Genomic DNA, 19,596 nt, shown 5'->3' with positions numbered 1-19,596 from the left:
TTTCGAAGGGCTCCGGGGTGGACCCCGACCCGCTACCACCTTGTCTGTACTAAAAAATCGAGCACATCGCGCAATGAGGGGGTCAATGTTGGTAGTGTCCACGTTCGCATTCATCACCAAGGAACGGGGACTATCTCGTCGAGATTGTTTATAATCGATTTTTCTATTAGTTTTGATCTTCCTAATCAGATCTTTAATGCCCCCATTTGCACAAATTGTCTAATCGAATCCCTCCGAGACCGGGTCTAACGGTCCGGATTTAACGGGCGCGATATGTCAAAACCTCGGCGCATGTTAAGAAAGAGGGAGATTTTAAGTGGAAGAAGAGCTTTGCTTCTTATATCTTTTTGTTTATAATTTCTCGAGGTAGTGTCCGCATCCGCAAAGTGTTATCCACTTCATGCACCAGCATGGCTCGCGGGTCGTGTTAATTGGTATTTGGGCAAATTTAATATCCGGAGACCGAACTCGATATAAAATATATATTAAAAAAAAACGTTAAAAGTATAGGGACGAAAAGTGAAATTGGACACCTGGTTAGTGGAACATCATTAGCTTTCTAGTTACATGGAGAATATTGAGTGGGGCACACGTATCTCTAAAGCAATTCCCCCCATTTTTCTATCTCTTTACAAAGGGAATAAAGGCAAATATGATTGGTTTGTGCTCATGTGGGGAGAGGATTGGAAGCCCCCAAAAAAAACGAGTGAAAGTGAAATGATAGATGATGATGATGACCATTAAAGACTTCGATGCTATTTATGTGACATTGTGAATCCACTTGGGCCCACTTCGGATCGAATGTCCCATGCGAATCACAAACCCATCACACGAGTGGATAGAGAATTGTGTTTATTTGAATCGGGTCGCATCGCAGACATATCGCTTGTTTTTTTAGGGAAAAAGGTTTTTTTTTTAAAAAACCTTCAAATTATGCTCACTGTTATAACACGTTTATCCTAAATTTTTTCTTATGAGATATAACATCTCAAACTTGTACCTATATGACACATTTACCTTCCGTCAAGGTTCCGTTAGCTGATTTTTCAGTCAAAATAACATCGGTTGTCACATGGGCGTCATGTTAACACTGTTGCTTTCTTGCATCCATATAGGCAAATTTTTAATAATTTCATCGACAGAATTTAACAGAGGGTAGATGTGTCCCACAGGCACAAGCTTAGGATTTTTTGTGCGCAAATGTGTTACAATTGATATATTTTAGGGTTTTTAGTAGCTTCTGCCCTATTTTTTTTTATAAGTAGATTTAAGGGTTGGTACCGCTACGGCTGTTAGTTGGATTTAGCAGCTAGCAGAATTCATACCTTATACTGCGTTTCATGATCAACAATTGCTTCAACATAGCACGTGTTTTATCGATGGCCGAAGATGCGATCGGGAAATCAGGAAAACGCCTTACCCTTTCACGATTAATCATCCTAACTCGATCCGACGATACACTCCATGGATTGCTAGCAAGTGGAGGTTCCTTTATGGAAACATGGATCAGTCAAGCTTTGCTATCTTACTCTTCTAGGATTGGTACATGTGAAGAAGAAGACGGCTTCTTTCATTTTGTCAACTGAGACTCAAGCACGAGGAGCCCCATTCTTTTATGGTACTTGCTTATAGGGGTGAGCATGGTTCCATGGAAGAACCTGAAACCTGAGAACTTGTAAGTTTCAAGTTCCAAGATATGCAGGATAGGTTCCAAAAATTGAAGAACCTGTTTCGACTGGTAAATTCTAGGTGCTAGGTAGATGGAACCTGAAATCTTAAATAAGTTCTTTATGTTTTTTTTTTGTCTATATCTTTGCGTGATCATGCGGTGTTACATGGCATTAGATGATGAGTATAGAAATTGGAATCACTAATCTGAGCTTTCATTTTATAACTCGTTAATGTTTTCATATTCTCCGTGTATCTAAATATAAGTTATAGTCAGTAGATCGTAGCAATAAATGGTGATCATTAAAGGTGATGATTCACTGTAATTATTCAATTAATAATACAGATAGAACCTGGGTAGATCGTAAATGTAAGTTCCAGGTTCCGAGGTATGTATGGTAGGTTCAAGATTCCAAAAAATAAAGAACTTGTTCTCATGGACAGGTTCCGGGTTCCAAGTGGAACCTGCAATGTACAGAATCTAAAACCACTCACCCCTACTTGCTTGGCCATACGAGGATCTTTCTCCCTGATTTAGGATGAGTACCTCTTCCCTTCGGGGGAACTATTTGAATATCACGGGCCGTGCTTGTGTCGGCCCATTGTCCTTGAATCCCACCAGGTCCAAACTCCAACGGCTATCTTGTAATACACATTTTAAACTGAGGGTATCTTGAAACTGAATGAGACAGTTTCCTAAAAACTGTTATAATATATGTAAAAACTATAATATGTACCCACTCACAAACACTATTCGAGTGGCTATGACCACGAGCTTTGTGGCGAGCTCAAATTGACCGACCATGGCCATGAGCTCATGTTGTCATGGTGTCTATAAGCTTGAATCTGAGTGGCCACGATCGTCACAAGCTCAGAGCATGAGCTCAGCTTGCATCCATGGCAACCGTATGGATCTCTCTCGTATGTTGTTTGATGTGATGCCTATTTTTTTTTAGCATGGTATGTGTATTTCAACATCCGTGTTAGCAATCCGGATATCCATGTCAGCAAAAATCAACTAGCGACAAAAGCAAAATAATGGATGGAGTAATAGACATTTTAAAAAAGTATAGCGACTCTTTTGGGAAAAAAAGGGACAATTTTTATTTTCACTTATAAGTAGAGGAACCGACGGTAACATTATCCGAAAAAATAAAAAAAGAAAAGAAAATAACGAATCCGTTAAATTCTAATTATTTAGTTTCATCAATACAATACGAAGACAGAGTTGACATATGGAATTGCACAGAAAATACTATTTATCTCATATGAAAGAATCAATGCCTTCTCCACAAAAAGAAGTGGGTATTCTCTTTGGATGCATCCTCCACAGGTATGTTTGGTTCAGCATTTTCAAGGGACTTCCCTTGGCCAAATGCAAATAGCATTTGACAATTTTTTTGGAACGCTTTGGGGAAATGCAATTGGATTTCCAACGGTTTCTAAAGGCTTTTGGCACAGAGCAGGTCTGGAGGTACTTTGGCAAGTTACATTTTCGAAATGCAAGTTTACTATTCATAGCATTGTTCATGAATTTTTCATTTGCCTCGAGCAGTAGGTCCGGAGGCCGGTGACTGCTGCCTAAGGGGTCACACGACCCCGGCGACCGCCGCTTGGGGGTTGCCCGGCCTTCGGCGATTAACGCCTGGGGTTGCACGACCTAGGCGACACCTAAGTCACGTGACCTCAGGCTACCTCGCCTAAGGTTGCGCAACCCACGCAAGCGCTGGCCTGAATCGCGAGACCTAGGCGACAACTAAGGTCGGACAACCCAGGCGATGCCTAAGGTCATGCAACCTCAAGCGGGGCTGGCCGGCGTTGGTTGGCCAGCGGCTGTTTTGGCCCGCCAGTGGTTGAGCTCCACCTTAAATTTTTTTTTTAAAATATTAGCAAAAGTCCTTTACAAAATTAGTTTTTATCCAACAATATTTAGGCCAAAGTTACTTTCAAATGTGATTTTAAAATACACTTTACCGAACATTACTTGCATTTTGGAAAACCCATTTAGTCCAAAGGCTTTTGCATTTTGCCAAAGACATTCCCCCAAAGTCGAACCAATCGGGTCCTATGACACTAGTGCAACCAACAAACCAAAACTAAATGTGCCTATACATTCACAATGACCTGCACTTCCCTCTCCAGATGCTCATGCAAGTAATGAAGAGTTCACCAACCCTCCATGGATTCACAAAAGAATGAATGATGGCCGGCCACAACTCGGGAAACGGAGGCGCGAGCGCACTCGCGAACCACAAACACAAAGAAAGCTGTGTATCGATGTACTTCGGCACGATTTCTACCTACCACACAAGCCCATCCTTTAAATTCTAGCGACGATAAGAGATAGCAGAAAATGGTGTCAAGAGCACTGATTCCCAACTTGCTATAGTTTCCTACTTTGTGCGAGAAGTAAAAATTCAAAAAAAAGGCGATGATCTCTCTCTTTCGTCAGGTAAAAATAGAGAGCAAGGAAATTATTGAGAGAGTTCGAGAGGATTACATGCTACATCCCTGTGGTTTTTACCGTTCGATCCGCAGCACAAATTGAGTTCCTAATCTGTCTAGGAGCATCATAAAAAAAGATGAAGAAATTGTTAGCGACTGTAGCAATCGCTTTCGAATTAGAGTACCAACTTTAACAGAGAAACATGGAGGAGGAAGAGGAGGAGGAGGAAGCCACGGCGGAATGTGGAATGTTCGATAATGGTACAACAGCTGAGGACCAAAATACATGAAGTAAAACATCCTCTCTCCAAGGCTTCGGTATCGGTCGAAATTGGTTGGAGAGGCATGTTCTTTCTGCTCCAGAAGTTAAGGGAGCGTTTGGTAACGTTTCTACTTCTCTATTTTTCTCTTTTTCTGTTCCCTGAAACAAAAAAAGAACAGAAATCTGTTTGGTAATGTATTTTATTTTTCTATTTCCTGAAATAGAAAAATGGCCAAGAACTAGATTTGGAATAGAAATAAGAAGTAGATTTTTTCTACTTCTTTGTTCCCAGAAACAAAAAAAGAAATAGAAAGGTCCGGTCTTCAAGCCACAGCCTCAGCTCCTCCTCCATCCTCCGTCATCTGTAGACCGTCTCAAAGCACCGGTCCGGCCCATTCCCGACGGGAATAATAAAAAAAAATTCATAAAAAAATTAAAAAAAATTAAAAAATTCCAAAAATTCATAAAAATCAGAAAAATTCTCAGAAAATCCATAAAAATCAGGAAACTAAAAAAACCCATAAAAATTTGCAAAATTCTGAAATTGAAAAAATTAAAAAAATTCATAAAAAAGTTTCTGAAAAATAAAAAAGAGACAGATTTTGAGAAAGTAAAAAATTTTAATAAAATTTTCCCCAAAAACAATCAAAAATAAAAAATTCACAAAATGGCTTAGAATAAATTAAAAATTTCCGAAAATTCATAAAAATTAGAAAAATTTCAGAAAAATCCTTAAAAAAATTTAAAAAATTCCAAAAATTAATAAAAATCAGAAAAACTCTCAGAAAATCCATAAAAATCAGAAAACCTCATAAAACCCATAAAAATTTGCAAAATTCCGAAATTGAAAATATTTAAAAAAAATTCGTAAAAAATTTTCTGGAAAATAAAAAGAAACAGATTTAGGGAAAGTAAAAAATTTTAATAAATTTTACCCCAAAAAAATATAAAAAAATTCACAAAATGACTTAGAATACCTGTGGCCACCCACTTTGAGTGAAATTTAAATTTTTTTAGGTGCCCAAGTGGTATTTTTGAAGATTCCTGAGTTTAGGGATTAAAATGGGTTTTGAACCCCCTAAAAAGGGTTTTTTTCACTTATAACTTGTACTTATAGTTAAATAAAAGATATACATTTGAATGCAAAAAATTGGGAATAAAAATTTTTATGGTTGTACCAAACGCATTTCTGTTCTTTTTCTATTCCAAGAATAGAAATTTTGTTCAGTTACCAAATGCATTCTTTTGCTAAAAAACTCATCCAGGAAATAGAAATAGAAAAAACTATTTCTGAAAAGAAATTGTTACCAGAAACAGAAACGTTATCAAAGGCGCCCTAAATGTCCTTCTAATGTAACAGGTCATTCCATTAGATTCTCATTCTCATTCTCACTTAGACAACTTCCCATCAACATGTCCTCATACTCCAGCAACAGCGTTATAAGTACCATATGCAGCAAAGAGCAACCCGCACATCAAAATGAAAACGTCCATAGCCTTTTGCCAGAGTCTCAGGGAAGGACCCAACAGTAACAAATGAAACGAGGCCGCCAAAACAAACGAGAGAAGTGCGCAAACGGTGCTCCCCACAAGGGAGGCAAAGACTCCGAATCCTGGCACGAGGCCAAAGCAGCCAATCCTAACACCACAGCAGAACGGAGCGCATAAACCACACACTTCCCCATCTTTCTTTTTGAGTAACTGAGCCCATTGCCGAGCAGTTTCTGAAAACAGTCTGTCCTTTTCAACTTATCTTCAAGAATCTCGTTAATCGGATGTAACATGATAGGGAATGTGAATGACAGACCCAAGCACAATCCAATCTGTTACCAATTTAGCATAAATTAGTAAAGTTGAATGGTTCAAGTTTGATAGGCAACCTAAAAGATAACTAATAAACCAGCCAAATTAAATCTTAAGACGACTCTCTCTCTCTCTCCGCCTATTTATCTAAGCCTATCCTGCTTTGCAAACCGACTATCTTCTTCTTTCTCCAAAATGGGACTACAGAGAAGATGAAGATTGAATGCATGTATACTTCATGGAGACTCATGTCTCAAGGACCTGCATTTTGGAATCATATGTGATGAACTCGCCCAGCTTCTCTGTTAGATTATCAGAACATCACACTGGGATTTGCTTGTTTAACAAACTAAGATTTCCACAGAGCATCACATTGCGATATGAAATGCACAAGATCTAGATTCTGGAATGGACACGAGCAAGGATATAGCAGTGCCTCTACGAATTATGCATTCACATAAAGCTTATTATTAAAACACCTTACCTGAACACCAACTGTTGTCCAAGCTCGGGGAAGATTAAGCGTGACAATCTCTTCCGTCTGATCACCATAAGCCATGTAACCAAAGAACCCGAACATAACATAAACAAGTATTATGCCTGTAAAAGCCTGAGCCAGCACCTTTCGGAATGTCCTCCTCTCCTTCATTGATGCCTCCAATGCCAATGTCATTCCAAACCCCTCAAAACAGAACACAGCCATTCCTCCCGCAAACGGCAGACCCCGAATATTTGGGGAGATAGCTTTCCTATCACTAAACGAAAATTGACCACCTAAAGCTTGACGTATATCTTCTTTCACCACAAACCCCATTGCTATGACATTGCATACATCGGCAAAGATGCTAAAGGGGACCAATGCCGATAGAGTGTTTATCCATGAGAGAGCAATCACAAGCGGCACCAACAGAAATATGAAAGACGCAAAGGTGAGTCCATGGCCTTTAAATATGGAAGAAAGATTCTGTCCAATGAATATAAGGTACGCCACAGCTCCTCCACACTGAGAAATCGTTATGAGGAACTCAGTGAGGTAGCGACCAGCTTTTCCCATGCACTTACTACCCAAGTCCCCGTAAGTTTTTACATCAGCCGACTCTTCTTGAGATGCCAATTTGTCTCTGCATTGAACCTGTATATATTAACGTTTCAAAAAAAAATTTCATGATGAAAAGTAAAAATTACAGAAAACAACAAACTAAGCCTGGCAGTTATTCGATAAAGTCATGAAAATATACACTAAACAATATCACCAAGACAAAACTGATTACGGTGCTGTAGACTTGCAAGGCATCACTGAGGGATGTACAATCGGTACTTTTCGCTCAAGGAGCATGAGGTCTCAAGTTCAACTCATACTGAATGCAACCTATTGGGCCAAGTCACAACGAATTCATTCCTCGCAGATTCCTAGTCCGATGTGGATGGCCTACCTCCACCAGACCAGGAGACGGAGTTAATTTTGGTGTGCAAAAACATATCAAGCATATCACATGATTGTCAGTTGTCTCAAACGCGCGTGCACATACACAAAAGCGACGCAGATAGCCCCATTATGTGGGTCCAATGTGAATCCAAATACAAAGCAAGTTCTACAGGCTAGATTTGAACAGGAAGACCGATACCTAGGGGGAGCACTGAGTGGGGGATAATCGTTTACGAATCATCATGAGATCTTGCTGCTCTCGGTATTGGAAACGTATTCAGCGACATTCTCCAAACACTCGATCTTTAATTGAATCGTGGAATTCTCTGCAAGAGCTGCGGAACTAACGACTCTATTAGAAAGTCCAATTATAAACTTTCAAACAAATTTTCAAGTGAATGAGATCGGTCGAGTGATCTCAGTTGGAGATGGGATTGCACGGGTTTATGGATTGAAGGAGATTCAAACCGGTGAAATGGTTGAATTTGCCAGCAATGTGAAAGGAATAGCCAAAAATTTCAAATCGGTACATTTATGATAAATTTAATATTCGTCGGTTTCCGTCATATATTACCATCCGTCAAATTACTAAATTATATAACACGTGACGATTGACAAGTATACCGTTTTGAAATTTTATCAATCTATTTATTATAAGTGTATCAGGTTGGGTGCACGATCCTCAAGTGAATTCTTAACATTACGGCGACGTTACAGCAACGGGCTTGAGTTTTCATGCGCGAACTGAGTGATCACAACGATTGGATCTTCAATGGGTGCGCGGCGCCTACGATGATAACAAGTCCCGAGATAGGAGAGAGAGAGAGAGAGAGGGAAGGAGGGGAGGAAATTGCATGGGGGTGGGGACTCCTGGATTCTCAAACGATCGTTTTCGAAGAGCTCCGGGGTGGACCCCGACCCCCACCACCTTGTCTGTACTAAAAAATTGAGCACATCGCGCAATGAGGGGGTCAATGTTGGTAGTGTCCACGTTCGCATTCATCACCAAGGAAAGGGGACCATCACGTCGAAATTGTTTATAATCGATTCATCTATTAGTTTTGATCTTCCTAGTCAGATCTTTAATGCCTCCATTTGCACAAATTGTCTAATCGAATCCCTCCTACACTTGATCTGACGGTCCGGATCCGACGGGCGCAATAGCTGGACGGCTCGGAGCGTGACGCTGGTCGCAATGCTAGGTCGGAACCCGAGCGAAGTTTGAAAAAGAGGCAGATTGTGAGCGGAAGGAGAGCTTTGCGCTTTTTCTTTCCATAATTTTCTCGCGCCGGTGTCCGCATCGGCAAAATGTTATCCCACTTCATGCTCCGGGAGCGTTGTTCGAGGGTCGTGTTAATTGGTATTTGGCCAAATTTAATGTCCGAGGACCGAACTCGATATATAAAATTAAAAAAAAGAAACGTGAAAAGTATAGGGACGAAAAGTGAAATTGGACACCTGGTTAGTGGAACATCATTAGCTTTCTAGTTACATGGAGAATATTGAGTGGGGCACACATATCTCTAAAGCAATGCCCCCCATTTTTCTATCTCTTTACAAAGGGAATAAAGGCAAATATGATTGGTTTGTGCTCATGTGGGGAGAGGATTGGAAGCCCCCAAAAAAAAACGAGTGAAAGTGAAATGATAGATGATGATGATGACCATTAAAGACTTCGATGCCGTTTATGTGACATTGTGAATCCACTTGGGCCCACTTCGGATCGAATGTCCCATGCGAATCATAAACCCATCACACGAGTGGATAGAGAATTGTGTTTATTTGAATCGGGTCGCATCGCAGACATGTTGCTTGTTTTTTTTTAGGGAAAAAGGTTTAAAACAAAAAACCTTCAAATTATATTCATAATTATAACACGTTTATCTTAAATTTTTCTTATGAGATATAAAACCTCAAGTTTGTACCTATATGACACATTTACCTTCCGTCAAGGTTCCGTTAAATGATTTTTCAGTCAAAACAACGTCAGTTTTATTTCTCTTAAAGTCCCGTGGATGTCATATCAGAACTATTTGCTTTCTGGCATCTATGTAGGTAGATTTTTAACAGTTTCATCAACAAAATTTAACAGGGATAAATGTGTCACATAGGTATTAACTTACGATTTTTTGTGGGCAAATGTGTTACAATTGATATATTTTAGGGTTTTTGGTAGCTTCTGCCCTATTTTTTATAAGTAGATTTAAGGGTCGGTACCACTACAGCTGTTAGTCGGATTTAACAGCAAGCGGAATTCATACCTTATACTGCATTTCATGATCAACAATTGCTTCACCATAGCACGTGTTTTATCGATGGCCGAAGACGCGATCGGGAAATTAGGAAAACGCCTTACCCTTTCACGATTAATCATCCTTACTCGATCCAACGATACACTCCATGGATTGCTAGCAAGCGGAGGTTACTTTATGGAGACATGGATCGGTCACGCTTTGCTATCTTACTCTTCTAGGATTGGTACATGTGAAGAAGAAGACGGCTTCTTTCATTTTGTCAACTGAGACTCGAGCACGAGGAGCCCCATTCTTTTTATGGTACTTGCTTATAGGGGTGAGCATGGTTCCATGGAAGAACTTGAAACCTGAGAACTTGTAGGTTCCAAGTTTCAAGGTATGCAGGATAGGTTAAAACCGATTTCGACAGGTAAATTCTAGGTTTTAGGTAGGTGGAACCTAAAATCTTAAATAAGTTCTTTGTGTTTTTTCTTAGTCTATATCTTTGCATGATCATGCGGTGTTACATGGCGTTAGATGATGAGTGTAGAAATTGGCATCACTAATCTGAGCTTTCATTTTATGACTTATTAATGTTTTCATATTCTTCGTATATCTAAATATAAGTTATGGTTAGTGGATCGTAGCAATAAGTGGTGATCATTAAATGCGATGATTCACTGCAATCATTCAATTAATAATACAGTTATAACCTAGGTAGACCGTGGAGGTAGGTTACAAGTTCCGAGGTATGTAGGGTAGGTTCAAGATTCCAAAAAATAAAGAACTTGTTCTCATGGGCAGGTTCCGGGTTCCAAGTGGAACCTGTACTGTACAGAATCTGGAACCACTCACCCCTACTTGCTTGGCCATATGAGGATCTTTCTCCCTGATTTGGGATGAGTACCTCTTCCCTTCATGGGAACAATTTGAATATCACAGGTCGGGTTTGTGTCGGCCCATTGTCCTTGAATCCCACCAGGTCCAAACTCCGACGGCTATCTTGTAATACACATTTTAAAATTAGGGTATCTTGAAACTGAATGAGACAGTTTCCTAAAAACTGTTATAATATATGTAAAAACTATAATATGTACCCACTCACAAGCACTATTCGAGTGGCTATGGCCATGAGCTTTGTGGCGAGCTCAAATTGACCGACCATGGCCATGAGCTCATGTTGTCATGGTGTCTATGAGCTTGAATCTGAGTGGCCACGATTGTCACAAGCTCAGAGCTTGAGCTCAACTCGCGTCCATGGCAACCGTATGGATCTTTCTCATATGTTGTTTGATGTGACGCCTATTTTTTTGGCCCAATTCCCTAAAAAACCCCCAACTTTAGCCTTTGTCCCAAATATATCCCAAACTTTTTTTTGTCTAATAAAAAACCCCAAACTTTACTTTTGTCCCAAATCTACCCCATTTACTATTCATCCAATTTTTAATATTATTTTTATTTTTTTCGAATTTTTTTTTTTTTTTTTTTTTTTTTCACCTTCAACCTCAGTGAGTCGCCGATCCGGACATCGACCGAGGCAAGGGCGGCGAGGTCGGCCTGCCGGCCCGGGCGAGGCTCGGCCTCGCCGTTCTTCAAGCGAGCCGACCTCGCGACGGCCGGCGGGGCGAGCCTCGCCAGATGGCGAGGCTCGGCCACGCCGCGGTGCGAGGTCGGCCTCGGCTTGCTTGGGCGAGGTCGGCCGAGGCGAACCGTCTAGGCGAGGCGAGCGGACCTCGCCAGTGCCGTGGGCCGAGCCTCGCCAGATCCGGGCGAGGCTCGGCCTCGGCGTTCTTGGGCAAGGCCGACCTCGCCGCGGCCGGCGGGCCGAGCCTCGCCGGATCCAGTGAGTCGGCCCGCCGCCGTGGTGAGGCTCGGCCTCACCCGGAAGCGAGGCCGACCTCGCCATCGGCCCCCGCAGGCGGTGCGAGGTCGGTGAGGCCGAACCTCGCCGTTCTTCAGGGCGAGGCCGACCGAGGCTGAACCTCGCCGTTCTTTGGGCGAGGCCGACCTCGCCGTTCTTCGGGCGAGGCCGACCTCGCCATGCCGTGCGGGCGGCCGATGGCCGAGTGCGGGTCGGCCTCGCCATTCTTGGCGAGGTCGAGCCTCGCCCGGTAGCCGGCCGGGGCCGACCTCGCCGGTCCTCGCCTCGGCCGGTCGCCGGACCGGCGGCCAGGCGGAGGTTGAAGGTGAAAAAAAAAAAAATTCGAAAAAAAAAAATATATTAAAAAATTGGATGAATAGTAAACGGGGTAGATTTGGGACAAAAGTAAAAGTTTGGGGTTTTTTATGAGACAAAAAAAAGTTTGGGATATAATTGGGACAAAGGCTAAAGTTAGGGGTTTTTTAGGAAATTGGGCCCTATTTTTTTTTAGCATGGTATGTCTATTTCAACATCCCTATTAGCAATCCGGATAGCCATGTCAGCAAAAATCAACTAGCAACAAAAGCAAAATAATGGATGGCGTAATAGACATTTTTAAAAAGTATAGCGACTCTTTTGGGAAAAAAAAGGGACAATTTTTATTTTCACTTATAAGTAGAGGAATTGACTTTCCAATTTTTATCCAAAAAAATAAAAAAATAATAGAAAATAATGAATCCGTTAAATTCTAATTGTTTAGTTTCATCAATAAAATACAAAGACAGAGTTGACATATGGAATTGCACGGAAAATATTATTTATCTCGTACGAAAGAATCAGTGCCTTCTCCACAAAAAGAAGTGGGTATTCTCTCTGGATGCATCCTCCATGGGCCTATTTGGTTCAGCATTTTCAAGGGACTTTCCAAAGTCCCTTGGCCAAATGCAAATAGTATTTGACAATTATTTTGGAACACTTTGGGAAAATGCAATTGGATTTCCAAAGGCTTCTAAAGGCCTTTGGCACAAGGCAGGTCTGAAGGTACATTGGCAAGTTGCATTTTCGGAATGCAAGTTTACTATTCATAACACTGTTTATGAATTTTTCATTTTCCCCGAGCAACAGGTCTAGAGGCCGGCAACTGCCGCTTGGGGGGTCACACAACCCTTGCAACCACCGTTTGGGGGTTGCTCGACCTCCAGCAACCGCTGCTTGGGGTTGCACGACCCAGGCGACACCTAGGTCACGCGATCTCAGGCTGCCTCACCTGAGGTTGCGCGACTCAAGCAAGCGTTTGCCTATATCATGCGACCAAGGCGACACCTGAGGTCGGGCAACCCAGACGATGCCTAAGGTCACGCGACCTCAGGTGAGGCCGACCGGCATTAGTTGGCAAGCTGCCGTTTTGGCCCGCCAGTGGTTGAGCTCCACCTCAAATTTTTTTTTTAAATATTAGCAAAAGTCCTTTACAAAATTAGTTTTTATCCAATGGTATTTAGGTCAAAGTTGCTTTCAAATGTGATTTTAAAATACATTTTACCAAATACTATTTGCATTTTAGAAAACCCTTTTAGCAAAAGTCATTTACAAAATTAGTTTTTATCCAACGGTATTTAGGTCAAAGTTGCTTTCAAATGTGATTTTAAAATACATTTTACCAAATACTATTTGCATTTTAGAAAACCCTTTTAGTCCAAAGACTTGACATTCCCCTAAAGTCGAATCAATCGGGTCCTATGGCACTAATGCAACCAACAAACCAAAACTAAATGTGCATGTACATTCACAATGACCTGCACTTCCCTCTCCAGATGCTCATGCTAGTCATGGAGAGTTCACCCACCCTCCATGGATTCACAAAAGAATGAACGATCCTCGGGAAGCGGAGGCGCGGGCGCACTCACGAACCACAAACACAAAGAAAGCTGTGTATCGATGTACTTCGGCACGATTTCCACCTACTACACAAGCCCATCCTTTAAATTCTAGCGACGACAAGAGAGAGCAGAAATGGTGTCTAAGAGCACTGATTCCCAACTTGCTGTAGTTTCCTACTTTGTGCGAGAAGTAAAAATTGAAAAAAATGCAATGATCTCTCTCTTTCGTCAGGTAAAAATAGAGAGCAAGGTAATTATTGCGAGAGTTCGAGAGGATTACATGCTACATCCCTGCGGTTTTTACCGTCCGATCTGCAGCATAAATTGAGTTCCTATTCTGTCTAGGAGCATCATAAAAAAAAAAGAAATTGTTAGCTACTGCAGCAATCGCTTTCGAATTAGAGTACCAACTTTAACAGAGAAACATGAAGGAGGAGGAGGAAGCCATGGCGGAATGTGGAATGTTCGATAATGTTACAACAGCTTAGGACCAAAATACATGAAGTAAAACATCCTGCTCCAAGGCTTTGGTATCGGTCGAAATTAAAACATCCTGCTCCAAGGCTTTGGTATCGGTCGAAATTGGTTGGAGAGGTATGTTCTTTCTGCTCAGAAGTTAAATGTCCATCTTCTAATGTAACAAGTCATTCCATTAGATTCTGAATCTTATTCTCAATTAGACCACTTTCCATCAACGTGTCCTCATACTCCAGCAACAGCGTTATAAGTACCATATACAGCAAAGAGTAACCCGCACATCAAAATGAAAACGTCCAGAGCCTTTTGCCAGAGTCTCAGGGAAGGACCCAACAGTAACAAATGAAACGAGGCCGGCAAAACAAACGAGAGAAGTGCACAAACGGTGCTCCCCACAAGGGAGGCAAAGACTCCGAATCCTGGCACACAAGAGGCCAAAGCAGCCAATCCTAACACCACAGCAGAACGGAGCGCATAAACCACACACTGCCCAATCTTTCTTTTCAAGTAACTGAGCTCATCGCCGAGCAGTTTATGAAAACAGCCTGTCCTTTTCAACTTATCTTCAAGAATCTCGTTAATCGGATGTAACATGATAGGGAATGTGAATGACAGACCCAAGCACAATCCAATCTGTTCCCAATTTAGCATAAATTAGTAAAGTTGAATGGTTCAAGTATGATAGGCAACACGAGATAACTAATAAACCAGCCAAATTAAATCTTAAGACAACTCTCTCTCTCTCCGCCTATTTATCTAAGCATATCCTGCTTTGCAAACCGACTATCTTCTTCTTTCTCCAAAATGGGACTACAGAGAAGATGAAGATTGAATGCATGTATACTTCATGGAGACTCATGTCTCAAGGACCTGCATTTTGGAATAATATGTGATGAACTCACCCAGCTTCTCTGTTAGATTATCAGAACATCACACTGGGATTTGCTTGTTTAACAAACTAAGATTTCCACAGAGTATCACATTGCGATATGAAATGCACAAGATCTAGATTCTGGAATGGACACGAGCAAGGATATAGCAGTGCCTCTACGAATTATGCATTCACATAAAGCTTATTATTAAAACACCTTACCTGAACAGCAACTGTTGTCCAAGCTCGGGGAAGATTAAGCGTGACAATCTCTTCCGTCTGATCACCATAAGCCATGTAACCACAGAACCCGAACATAACATAAACAAGTATTATGCCTGTAAAAGCCTGAGCCAGCACCTTTCGGAATGTCCTCCTCTCCTTCATTGATGCCTCCAATGCCAATGTCATTCCAAACCCCTCAAAACAGAACACAGCCATTCCTCCCGCAAACGGCAGACCCCGAATATTAGGGGAGATAGCTTTCCTATCACTAAACGAAAATTGACCACCTAAAGCTTGATGTACATCTTCTTTGACCACAAACCCCATTGCTATGACATTGCATACGTCGGCAAAGATGCTAAAGGGGGCCAATGCTGATAGAGTGTTTATCCATGAGAGAGCAATCTCAAGTGGCACCAACAGAAATATGAAAGACGCAAAGGTGAGTCCATGGCCTTTAAATATGGAAGAAAGATTCTGTCCAATGAATATAAGGTACGCCACAGCTCCTCCACACTGAGAAATCGTTATGAGAAACTCAGTGAGGTAGCGACCTGCTTGTCCCATGCACTTACTACCCAAGTCCCCGTAAGTTTTTACATCAGCCGACTCTTCTTGAGATGCCAATTTGTCTCTGCATTGAACCTGTGTATATTAACATTTCAAAAATTATCTTCTTGATGAAAAGTAAAAATTACAGAAAACAACAAACTAAGCCTGGCAGTTATACGATAAAATCATGAAAATATACACTAAACAATATCACCAAGACAAAACTGATTACGGTGCTGTAGACTTGCAAGGCAACATCACTGAGGGATGTACAATCGGTACTTTTCGCTCAAGGGGCATTAGGTCTCAAGTTCAACTCATACTGAATGCAACCTATTGGGCCAAGTTACAACAAATTCATTCCTCGCAGATTCCTAGTCCGATGTGGATGGCCTACCTCCACCAGACCAGGAGACGGAGTTAATTTTGGTGTGCAAAAACATGTCGAGCATATCACATGATTGTCAGTTGTCTCAAACGCGTGTGCACATACACAAAAGCAACGCAGATAGCCCCATTTTGTGGGTTCAATGTGAATCTAACTACAAAGCAAGCTCTACAGGCTAGATTTGAAAGGGAAGACCGATACCTAGGGGGAGCACTGAGTGGGGGATAATCGTTTAGGAATCATCACAAGATCTTGCTGCTCTAGGTATTGGGAACGTAGTCAGCGACATTCTCCAAACACTCAATCTTGAATTGAATTGTGGAATTCTCTCCAAGAGCTGCGGAACTAACGACTCTATTAGAAAGTCAAACTACCAACTTTCACACAAATTTTCAAGTGGATGAGATGGGTCGAGTGACCTCAGTTGGAGATGGGATTGCACGTGTTTATGGATTGAAGGAGATTCAAGCTGGTGAAATGGTTGAATTTGCCAGCAGTGTGAAAGGAATAGCCTTTAATCTTAAGAAACGACAGATTGAACCCAGTGGGAGCCACACATCTAGCTGCTCAGGCACACTCGATCTACAAACACTCCCATACAAAGTTGGCACCTTTAACTGAATAATTCACGGATAAAACACAGGATGAAACGAAGTGATTCAAAACATATACGACTTATAAAACAGGACACTCAAAAGAAGAACAGTTATACATTCGCCTATGAATTATCAGCACTGATGTCAGGCCAAACACTCAAAGGTGGTAGAAAACAACGCCTGCCGCCATTTTCGAAATAACAGAGCATTCACAAGACGCCATATTTCACCCCACCCAGAACAGACTACAAATTCAATACCCAAATGATAGAAAAACAAAAACCCAGAAAGAAGCACGAACTTCGAATCACTCACAAGAATGAGCATGCAATAGTAAGTAGAAACGCCGGCGACAATCACTCCAACCGCACCCGCGAGCCAACCGGCAACCTTGAAAGCGAAGGGCAATCCCAGAACCCCCGTCCCGACGATGGAGACGATGATGTTGCCCAGCGTCTGAATCGACGAAGCAGATCCAGCGGCCGACGCAGAAGACGATTCGAGCAGCGGACTCGACGACCCTTTTCTTGCACCGTCTCCCATCGTATCCGACAAGGGATGCTCCAAGCTCTCTCTCTGCTTTCTTGGAGCACCCACAACGAACGGGAAACCAGCAAGCTTCTATCAACTTCGATCTAGAGTCGAGTCGGGACGAAGACGAATGAATTTTCTGCTCTGTTCTGTAGTGTCGTTTGCGAGGAGAGCAGAGTGACCGGACTCGAGTCGGCCACGTGGGACGCTGGAGGAGACAGATGGGTCAAGGTTTGGCAGCAAAACCCATCATGAGCTGAGACACCGGGATAAGGAATCTGCAATCCGAAACCCATGACATATGATTGGGACATGATTGACTATCATTCACTGGCAATCATGATAGCAAGACAGAGGAAATTAAGATCTACAAGACAAAAAAAAAAAACATAGGTGTCGCTTGCCGTGTTGCTTGGGCAATGGCTAGCTATGGTAGCGGGGCTGGGCTGGGCCGGGCCGGAGCGGAGCTGGACATGTCAAAATGGATCATAGACTTATTATTTAACTTATTTTTGATTGGTTAATTTGTTATATGGGTTAGTTTTGTTCAGTAAATGAGTTTAGAATGGTAAAATCCAAAATAATATGAGTGTTAAATAGATTCACAGCTTGCTTAAACCCAACCTATCTCTATAACTCTCTCTTCACTTTCTCTTGCATTTATTAGATCTCACGCTCGCTCGTTCCACGCTATCAGCTCAGTTTGGATATGATTTTTCCCAAATTGGCTAAAATATTGAAATATTTTAGTAATGTGAGTTAGGTCGAGTATCGGTCGTTAAATTTGTATTGTGTAAAAACGAGTCAAATGAGTTAATTTGGATCGGATCATTTTCTACTCTATCCATCCGTTTGATGGGTCTAGGCCGGACGGGACGAGAAGGGACGATGCAAGGCAATGTTCCAAGCTCATGCCGAATCTCTGACTCCCTATCTAGCCTACACCCCATGTCCGCCTATTGCGTATGAAGAAATTAGGCTCAATCAATTAGAGTTGTTAACCCGCGACAATTTATTATTGTAGTATCTTTTTAGCGATCTCAAACTTTACAGCTAACATAGTTATGAGTTAATTAGGAGGGATGGTCGGATGCTTCAATGAAAAATAGGAACTTAAAACTTAATTTACTACATTTTATTGGTGGTTAAATAGACCTTTTTTCTTAAGATAAGCTTAAATTAAATTGAGTGGAGATGCAAACAGGAAAATAAAATGTATAAATATGGATAATTCAAGTTTTGACACACGTGGATCGAATTAAAACCTCGCATGGCCGTCATTCGACTCATCTCTAAAATATCTACGACCTCGACACTTTTTTTCTCGATTGGACCGCAATTTTTGAAATATTTTGTCATAGGTTCCTTATTGCACAATTCGAAAATTTAGCATACAAAGTTGAGCCAATTTGTTCTTAACACAAAACTCGAAACGCCACATATTGCTTTGGCGTTGATTCACAAGTCGGCGTAATTTTAGTGTTTGTCGTGGTCGGACCGACGGAACCTTACATGTCCCATAACCTGCATACTGCTAGCCTACACTATTCACAGCCTAATCTGGGCCGGTTTTAGTGCCAAAAATCAATCAATCGTCCATTTTTTTTCTACCCTTTTGCATAATTTTTCAATTGTTATAAAGAATTTTAGATGTATTTAGAAGCATTTTCCGAATTTTTCTAATTTTAAATTTAAATTTGGCTTTGTCCAAAAAAAAATTAAATTTGGCCAATTTACAGGGGCCTACAACACAGGATCCTCTCTTCTGTTTTTTTTTTTTTTTTTTAAATCTCCTCAATTGGTATATTTCCTTTTCACGGTCTTTGGTCTTAAGGTCCCTCTCCCGATGTAGGATATGTAGGACCACCCCTTGATGTATCGAGGGTTTTATTTTTTTAATAGATCTAGAGAAGGAAAATAATCATTATTCCGCCAAAATAATCTATGAAATATATTTTTACTAGGTCAGCGAGTTTAAATACTCAGAGTTTTGCATTAAAAAAAGGGTTATATCTATGATAAATTTACCAAAAATTAATTTTTTGACCACCAAAAACCTCAAACTGGTACATCTGTGATAAATTTACCCTCTATTGATTTAAGTTTAATTTTACCAACAAATTGCTTAGATAAATGACACGTGGCAGTTGACAAGTGTACTAGTTTGGGGTTTTACCCATCTATTTGTTACAGGTTTACCATTTTGTGATTTTTTGTGGTATAAATCTAATTTAATAGAGGGTAAATTTACCACAAGTGTACCAGTTTAGGATTTTTTAGTAGTCAAAAAATTACTTTGGGGTAAATTTATCATAGGTGTACCAGTTTGGGGTTTTTTGTGGTTAAAAAAATTTATTCGGGATAAATTTATCATAGGTAT

The 19,596-nt window shown here is 41.1% G+C and overlaps 1 protein-coding gene and 1 pseudogene across 1 annotated transcript; both read right to left on the bottom strand.

Moving 5' to 3' along the window:
- Positions 1–5,726: 5,726 nt before the first annotated feature.
- LOC115667830 (amino acid transporter ANT1-like) lies at positions 5,727–11,009 on the bottom strand (annotated as a pseudogene).
- A 3,112-nt stretch (positions 11,010–14,121) lies between these two features.
- LOC115678611 (amino acid transporter ANT1) lies at positions 14,122–17,512 on the bottom strand. The gene is made up of 3 exons (XM_056315054.1): positions 17,001–17,512; positions 15,147–15,794; positions 14,122–14,686 (listed from the first exon to the last, which is right to left on the bottom strand). The coding sequence occupies exons 1-3, from the start codon at positions 17,226–17,228 to the stop codon at positions 14,279–14,281; spliced, it is 1,284 nt and encodes a 427-aa protein (XP_056171029.1). The 5' UTR covers positions 17,229–17,512; the 3' UTR covers positions 14,122–14,278.
- Positions 17,513–19,596: the final 2,084 nt, after the last annotated feature.

This window comes from Syzygium oleosum, unplaced genomic scaffold, assembly GCF_021117445.2.
Source record: "Syzygium oleosum isolate NSW1041296 unplaced genomic scaffold, Sole_v2.1 Sole_v2.10, whole genome shotgun sequence".
Lineage (NCBI taxonomy): Eukaryota > Viridiplantae > Streptophyta > Magnoliopsida > Myrtales > Myrtaceae > Syzygium > Syzygium oleosum.
The sequence above is the reverse complement of the archived record's forward strand: the minus strand, read 5'-3'. Positions and strand labels throughout refer to the sequence as shown.

Bases quoted from the DNA above. Each gene is read 5' to 3' on its own strand.
- LOC115678611 (XM_056315054.1), bottom strand. From the start codon at position 17,228: ATGGGAGACGGTGCAAGAAAAGGGTCGTCGAGTCCGCTGCTCGAATCG. The intron at 15,795-17,000 runs GTGAGTGATTCG...TAATATACACAG, and splicing joins ACTATTGCATGCTCATTCTT to GTTCAATGCAGAGACAAATT. The intron at 14,687-15,146 runs GTAAGGTGTTTT...AATTGGGAACAG, and splicing joins GGACAACAGTTGCTGTTCAG to ATTGGATTGTGCTTGGGTCT.